The following is an 8,539-nucleotide window of genomic DNA, read 5'->3' as shown; positions in this document are numbered from 1 at the left end:
AGTCTCTCTCTCTCTCTCTCTCTCTCTCTCTCTCTCTCTCTCTCTCTCTCTCTCTCTCTCTCAAGTTTCCTCTCTTCTCAAGATCGGGGCAAAGGAAGGAAAACATCGAATTCGCCTTGCTCTTTCAGGTAGGGTCGCACACGTTGGCCCCGCTAGGGACCTTTTACCATTTGCCTTTGCCTCGCCTGCATGTCTCATCTCCCCCTACTCCACTCTTGGATGCTCCCTGGAAACCGAGGAGGCTCAGATGCCCCTCTTCTCTCCAACCTTTAAAAAAATAATTTTAATACTGATCATCAGAAACACATTTTCAACTACAATAAGACCCTGGAGCCTGCTTGGCAGCACCTTAGCCTAGCTTTTTTATAGTCTCCAACTTTGCACACTGTGATAGCTGCTGCCTGCCTGCCTGGTGTTTGATCAGGGAGCCTCACGCTTCTTCTCTTATTGTGGTCCTCTGCTCCAGAGCAGCTGTCAAACGCGTCGTTTCGCAGCATTTGATCTGCAACCAGCTGCCTCCAAGACGTGGTCTTGGGCAACCATGGATGGGCAGGGAGAGAAATTTTGATTTGATTTAATATCATTTTATTGTATGTTGGAGGAAGTGAAGACATGAGGACGGCAATTCATTGCAAAGAAGAGAATAATAATTGAAAAAGTGAGCTGGTTGCCCCTTGCTTTTCCCGCTGTGGTTGTGGAGGGTGGTCTTGATTAAAGGGGTTGTGGCATGAAGTATTCATCTATCCTTTTTTCCCCACTCTCCCCTCTAACCTATTCCCTTCTCCAGCTCATCTGTCAGTTTAGAGTCCTGGCGTTATTATTTCATGTGTGCATAAAACAATGATAAAACAGTATTTGCTGGGGATGGGGTTGGGGAAGTTCCCCCTGGCAGAGCAAACACTGATTTGATTACTTGGTCATCTTGCTATCCAAAAAAAGAAAAGAAAGAAGAAAAAAGAAAATTCTCCTCCCCCTGTACTCAGTTCACAGAATAATTTTCATAGCATTAACTCCAATTCCCAAATGAAATGACACTGTTTGGGGTAACTTGGGTGATGGGACTGAAGGCAATTTTAAGTGTATTTTGTTTTTATTTTCCATTGCTTGGCAAAGAGAGGTGATGAAGGCGAAATTGGATATCTCCAACATGCAGTCCCTGCTACTTGTTTTCTTGGTGTGGGATCCAGCCAGGTGAGATATTTCCTGTGTTTAACTTTTAATTCAGGGTAAAGGTGTGTTTTTGAATGCCATCAGTGCAGCTGTGACTTGTGAAAATCAGGGTGTTTTGAACAATTATGTCTCATGAAAAGGGACTGTACCAGTAAGTTAACTATAAAGTGGCAGAAAGTATGAAAAGTTTGGTGATTCTTGTTTTTAGCAATCAAATGTAAAACTGAAAAGAAACGTTTTTATACAAATAATTCACTGAAAAATATCCTTTTAATGGCATATTCATACAAGGAATTAAAATGATTAAATTATAGACACTTAAATAACAAAATTCAGTAAAAAAAAAAAAGCCAAGTTTTCCTTCAAGCCAGACAGCAAAGTACCAGTTAAATTATTTGAGTTGTAACTTAATGTTTTCTTTCCTGTTTTGAAGATGGTCTTGGTTCTGTTAGTCAACATAGAAAACCCAAATGATGTGTGAGTCTTAAACCTCTAGGTGGAGGTAGTATACAACTCCACAATCACAAACAATAAAACAAAAAGCTTGATTTATTAATCAACTTTGCAAATTATTAATTTAGAGATCTTTTATTACTCAAATGGTTACTGTCAAAAGGAGTACTTATATCAAATGTGTAACTAATTTTAGTTTGCCTATGCTCAACAAACATGAAATTGATTTTTATTGCTTTCAAAAACTTCATCTTAGTTTTAGTCTTTTCTGATTTTTTTTATAATCATAGGATATGACATACCAAATACCAGAAGAATTAAAATACAGGTTTCCTGAGAATGATCCTGTAACCATGCTTTAAAAAAAAAAAAAAAGGTATCATTTAATTCCCTTTAAGTTTCATATCCATCCCCCCAAATGGTCAAAGTGTGGAAATATTTTCCAGATTTGAAGAAAATATATACTGATAAAGACAATGTAATTTGAAAATATCTACTAGTTTAACATCTGAGTATTGACTTTAGAAAGAAAATATGAAATGTGACTAAAACACTTTTGAATGAAAATCTCTAGGTGAAACTTGATGACTATTTTGGGGATTAGTTTTAAAATAAGCGTAAGTAGGCAACATAGAAACTTTTGAGGCTAGAATGTATGAACTAACTTACTTACATAATTTGTAAAATGTTATTTTCATGTTAGTTTTAAAATATTTACTCTTAAAGCAATAATTACTAGAATTTAGTTATGATTATTTGATGTGTTAAGAGTATTCTTACCTACTAGCTCTGTATTCATTTAAATATAAATGCATTCTCTGAATGGTATTTTACACAATACACCTTGATCAGAAGGTAATTTATCTATTGTCTTTGATTTTTAAGGCATGAACACTCTATCCTCAATTAATAATGATTGCAAAGCCTCAGTGGTTAACTAAAATTCTCTCTACTAGTTTTCTGTTCTATATTTGACCAGAAATGTTCATGCTAGTATTTTATTCTATTATATAAATGATTCTTTTTTGGGGCCAGTAATTTAAATCTCTGAATCATTCTAAGTAAAAAAAAAAAAAAAGGCAATGAAAAGGGACATTCTGTTTTATACATTCAGTTCCTTCTTCACCAAATTGCTGGATGTCACAAAATCAGGTCTTTGGCTTTATGATGGACAAATAATGGAGAAAATCACCGTTTCTAAACCCTTTCTCGTGATATTTTAAGATCATTTGTTCTTCCTACAAATTTATCACCATAAAAAGGTAACTGGGCATTTTAATCTTTATGTGGTCCCTTAGTCCTCTTCTGAGACCAGTCAGGAGGGACTAGCCCTCCAGGTCTCTGCAGCTGTGTGTGTTGCTGATGCCTCCAGAGCCCACCTCCACCTTCTGGCTACAGTGAAGCCTGGCACACAGCCAGAGGAGTTTCCCTGATGTCTATATTGCAGTTGGCCATTGGGTGGAGGTATACCCAAAGTAAGGAAGCAATCTTGGTTTAAAAGAGCAAAAGATATAAAAAGAAAAATATATTTTTGAGAAAGATGGAAACATTTTGTATCTTGAATCAGGCAATTTGTTTTCAAATTAATATTCAAAACAGTGAAGAGTTATAGCAGGAGCTTCATTGATTATTATTATTGTGACTGTGAAATAAATTACTAATAGTGTCTGCAAATGATAATCTATTATCACATTATAATTCTAGGGAAATAGTAAGAATAACATTTAAAATGCTAAGTGGTAGAAATCTCAAATAGTTTTATCATCAAACTTCTGACAAGCTACAATGTAGTATCCATTTTTAACAGCATGTTCACCTTCCCTATAGACATACTGGTATTTACAAAGGTGAAAAAAAAGGAGAAAAATGAGTGGCACTTATAGTTTAGGGAGCCTTAAAATCAAATCAAGAAATAAGAGAATGGTGGCACTTGCAAAACACACATATGTGTATATATCAGCTTGTAAAATTATCTGTTTAGGTTGGTGCTGGCTAACATCCAAGAAGATGAGGCTAAAAATAACATTACCATCTTTACAAGAATTCTAGACAGACTTCTGGATGGTTACGATAATCGGCTTAGACCAGGACTGGGAGGTAAAAATATTTTTCTTTTTAAAACTCTCACAAAATAATGCCTTTAAAAGGTAAGGATAATATTTCCTATTTTAATATATTTTATATTTGACTGCATTGCTGTGTATTAAAATCATAGGTAATAGAAAGTATTTATATGAACTAAACATTATCTGTGATTTTTTTCTACCTACATTATGTATTTAGCATATTTTTTATAGAATGCCAAAAATCATATGAAGCCCAGACTTTCTACATGAATACTTTTCAAATTAATTTATTTCTAATAGCTTAATGTTTGAATCTTAGAGTATGTTAGAGTCTGCCATTACTGAGCTGATATTCCAGTGTAATATTTTTGGTTACTTTCAGCATATTTCATAGTTGCCTGTCTCATACCAGGGAAGTTATGCAAAAATAAGAAACATAAAGAAATAAAATAATCTGGATTCTATCTCAGTAAATACACTTTTTAGGACCCTAAAATGAGTTTTTACATGCAAATATTGCATGGGTTTACCTTCAAACTTTCAGACATCTTAGCTATAAATTGGTTATAAGCCTGAATTATTTGGTTGTGGCACAGTTTGATTTCAAACTTAAGCATTAATTTTCAACTCATGAAATGAATATTTTTTTTAATCCATGAATTTAAAGGAAATTAGGCTTGGCTAATACGTAAAATTTTAATTATCTTTCAGCATTGCTAGGTGTTGCTAAAGAATTAGGTAAAATAGGGTAGGTTTATAATTCCTAAAAGTGTTCTTGAGTCAAAACATTCCATTCCTGATTAATTATAATATGATATACACACACACGTATACACACATATATATACATGCATATATGATATATGTGATATACGTAATCATACCTACATGTGATAAATACACTTATGTATCCATAATTACTAAGACATTAATTAAAAATCAAGACAAATTGATCGAAGAATTGATATTAATCAAAGATTTACTCAGCTAATCTGGTTATTGTCAGGTTTGGCAACTTTCTGATATTAAGTTACTTTAAGAGATTTCTGTTGTCTGGGGACCTATAATCAAAGTTATTTGGGAGCCTGAGCAGGAGATTTGTAAATTTCAGGCCCGCCTCCGCAACTTAGTGAAATCCTATCTTAATGTAAAAATATAATAATAATAATAATTTACAAAGGGCTGAGGATGTAGCTCAGCAATAAAGCACTCTGGATTTAATTCCCAGTATCCCAACAAAACTTGTTGACTAAATACCTGAATATTTATGTGAATAATCTTTTGAAAAATGTATGTGCATATTTTACGTATGCTACATTGGTGGGTATTTGACATATACCTTTGGAAATTGTATTTTTTGGATTGCTCAGGGGTAAGAAAAAGTCACAGGAGACCCAACTCCTTGATAAATATTGTGGTATTCAGTCAATATTAGTTTTTTTCACTTGAATCCCTGAATGATATCTCATTTTAAGAGAAGTAATAGGGAGGAATAATGTTCTCAAATATGACACATTATTTCCTTAAGGGAGAATTCAATAAGTTCATATATATTTAAGAAAAATTAAAATAATGTTACCTTAGTAATTAATATATCTAAGTTCATATATATTTAAGAAAAATTAAAATAATGTTACCTTAGTAATTAATATATCTAATAAGCATGACTATAAGGGCTTGCCATCTATCTTAGGATATGTGGCAATAGGCTATTGCCAAACTCATATAATAGAAGTAATTCTAGCACAAGCCTGTCATGATTCATGATGTGGTTTCAGATATATATTGCACTAATGCAGATTTTTTTTCTAAGGCATAGAATTTATTATTTTTAAATAAATCATATGCTGTCAAAAATATTAAGGTATTCAAGGTAGACTTTGGACTTTGTCTCTACATATTTTTAGGGGAAATATTTTCCCTATTATTATGTGGCTGGGTAGCAAAAATTACCTCGATTTGAATATTTCCAATGATCTCTTTCTTTGTTTTTTATTATCTCTTAAATTTCTATATTTCCATTGTTTGACTCAAGTATAGATTCTGATTGCTTTGTTATTTTGACCAATGCAATAAACTAAGTGGTTTTTCTTGCCTTATCAATCTTCTGATATTGAACATATGATAAAATATCAGAGTCTTATTAGTCTTCTTTTAGTTTTATGCTGCTTTCCATATGAGACTCTCTTCTCTTGATCAAATTCTTTGATGGCTTTGCATTGCCTTTGGTAGTTGGTAGTTTGGTATAGTGGAAGCAGCATAGGCACTGGAGGCCAGATAGATGTAGACTGGAGCTCTCCTCCTTCCACACACACAACCCTGTGCCTTGGCAAGATAGGGGCTGTTTCCTTTTATTTAAAATGCCTTTTGTTTTATCCACCTTTTTACCTTGTAAGGTTGTCAGGAGGATTACACAAACACTAAGTGTATACAAAGCATAGGTCCCTACTAACATTTCAACAAATACCGACTCTTCCCCTCATAATTTAAATTTCTAATTTATCAAGGCTTTCCAGAATCTACTTCTCTGACTTCCTTTACCACTTTATCTCACCTCCCATCCAACTTGCTCTTTCATCTCTTCTATTCATTTTCTCTTGATAATTCATTCCCATCTGTTCTTTGACCTTTAGTGGAGTGATATTCCTACTCCTCTCGGCTTTTATCTAATACCTACCTTTTCCTGGAAAAATCATCTTAACACCAGTCCTCTTTGATAAAGATCTTTCTTTACTGAATTGTAGCATCCAGATTCAATTTTCTCTCTGTTGAATTTCTTTAGCAGTTTTTGGCTCTATATCTCATTGGGGACTTATTCTATGTTATCTTGAATTATTTATTACATCTTTATATGTCTCTTGACACCATAATAAGATTGTAAGCTCATTGAGGCAATATATTGTATCATAAATTCTCTGTGATTTCAGCAACTAAATATTGATTTGCATATTGTAACTATAAAATAAATGTTGATTGCTTGATTAACTTTTATATAATCAGTTAATCATCTGGAAAATGGGACTACTCATATTTTGCTGACCTTCTAGTTAAAAATGTTGTGGTGATATGTTGAATAACATATGACAGTATAGCTTAGTGAGAGAAACTAACTTTATCCTATGGAGACTTAGGTAAAACCCCAGCAGTAGTATCAACTTTAAGTTGTGTAACTTGAACTCTCTGGATGCACTTTTTGTTATTTGAATTACCATTCTTTGGATAATGTTAAACATGATGACATATGTAAAGAATTTAGCACAATAACTGGCATCTAATAGTCAATAAGTGACATCTAATAGGCTTTGAAATTATTTTCATACGTATTGTTGCAAACTTAAATTAACATGAGCACTTTTTTTTGCATCCAACATTCTTAAGCTTAATGTTCAGGGAAATCACCTTTATCATTTTATTTCAGAAATTTACAACAAGGGAAAATGGTTTTAAGTTCTGTACATTTTTAATATATTGAAATGAATATCTCTGTTGATGGATAATCTAGATGACTAATCTCATTTGTTATTTTAATTTACCAGTACTTAGAAAAGAGGGAGGAGTTTTTAATTATAAGTTAGAAAAATTGTTCTTTTCACCTGACTCCATTACTTACTTACTGGATCTTACCCTAGAGAAGTTACTTAGACATTCTGAGACTTGATATTTTCTTTGGGAAGATAGGAATAATAATATTTTATTCTGAGAGGAGGAGAGTATATTGGGATTCAGATATATGACAAAGGTTATATAATATATTAGGTTATAAAAGTTTGAGGTATTTAATGATTCATAATAATTCCTTTTAAAAATTTAAGTCAGATCACACCACTTGTCTGCTCAAAATCCTGTAATGCAGCTATATTCATTTGGAGATGATTTCTTTGGTAGCCTCCAAGGCCCAACATGATCTTTCTGCCATTTTTTTTAACCTTATCTCATACAACTTTAGGCTTGCTAACACTGCTTCAGTCACACTGGCTTTCCTTCCTGCTCTTTAAACAAACCAGGATGCTCTCTGGAGCTTTTCTCTGGCCATTTCTACTTCTGTGGGACGTCCACTGTTATCTCCCCTTTTCAAGGATGTCCACCATGACCAACCTAACACACACAAAAGTCTGCCCACTGCCTTATCCCTTTTACTCTGATGCATTTTTTTTCTTTTCCCTTAACCATTTACCTTTTAATATATAATATTTGTTATTTAACATCACTATGTCATTTACTTATTTTTCTCTGAGATAAATGTAGTATCTATGAAGTCAAGGATTTTTTTTTCCTGTTTTATTGCTTGCTTTATTGATAAATCTATCCTAAGCATCCAGAAAAGTGCTTCGTATTTATCAGGCAATTAAATGTCCCTTAAGTGAATTATAATTTAATTGATAATTAATATTTTAGGATACCATCATGAAAAGAATCAGCTAGAGAACTTATATTATCTTTAAAATCAGTGTAACAATTAAGATTTAATTACCACATTGGCCTTTGCTACTAACATCAGCATAATTTAGGTTGACTTTTTGGTGAATTGGAACAATTATTCTACCAGTCACTCAAACTCCTCACTTGAATTAGTTTTGAGTTTGCCGTAAGCTAAATGTGTTATTTGGGGCAATTCATTTGTCCCATCTGTGGCTTCTTTTATGCATCTGTGAAATGGGAGAATGGGTTGTACTTAGGCTATTTATATCTTAACAGAGATATTGCATGGATCAAGTAATTCAAAATTTTTGAAAAAGCATAATGATACATAAAATTGATCAGTAGTAATATTATTAGGAATAGCATAGGAGAAAGTTCCTAAGAACTTCTAAGAGGTAGTATTATCTTAGAGGTAGAATTTTTTAAAAACA

General features: G+C 33.0%; 1 protein-coding gene across 3 annotated transcripts in view; it reads left to right on the top strand.

The window, feature by feature from the left end:
- The first annotated feature begins 6 nt into the window (after nucleotides 1-6).
- Nucleotides 7-8,539, top strand: part of Gabra2 (gamma-aminobutyric acid type A receptor subunit alpha2) — a 137,630-nt gene continuing 129,097 nt past the window's right edge. For 2 of the 3 annotated variants that reach the window (XM_048784430.1, XM_048784428.1), the window contains exons 1-3: nucleotides 7-128; nucleotides 1,114-1,191; nucleotides 3,605-3,720. In XM_048784430.1, coding sequence (XP_048640387.1) covers nucleotides 1,121-1,191; nucleotides 3,605-3,720 — 187 coding nt within the window. In that variant the 5' untranslated portion in view covers nucleotides 7-128; nucleotides 1,114-1,120. Of the gene's footprint in view, nucleotides 129-416; nucleotides 659-1,113; nucleotides 1,192-3,604; nucleotides 3,721-8,539 lie in introns of those variants that run through there. The other variant, XM_048784429.1, reaches the window with a different exon arrangement.

This window comes from Marmota marmota, unplaced genomic scaffold (genome assembly GCF_001458135.2).
Source record: "Marmota marmota marmota unplaced genomic scaffold, marMar, whole genome shotgun sequence".
Taxonomy (NCBI): domain Eukaryota; kingdom Metazoa; phylum Chordata; class Mammalia; order Rodentia; family Sciuridae; genus Marmota; species Marmota marmota.
The sequence above is the reverse complement of the archived record's forward strand: the minus strand, read 5'-3'. Positions and strand labels throughout refer to the sequence as shown.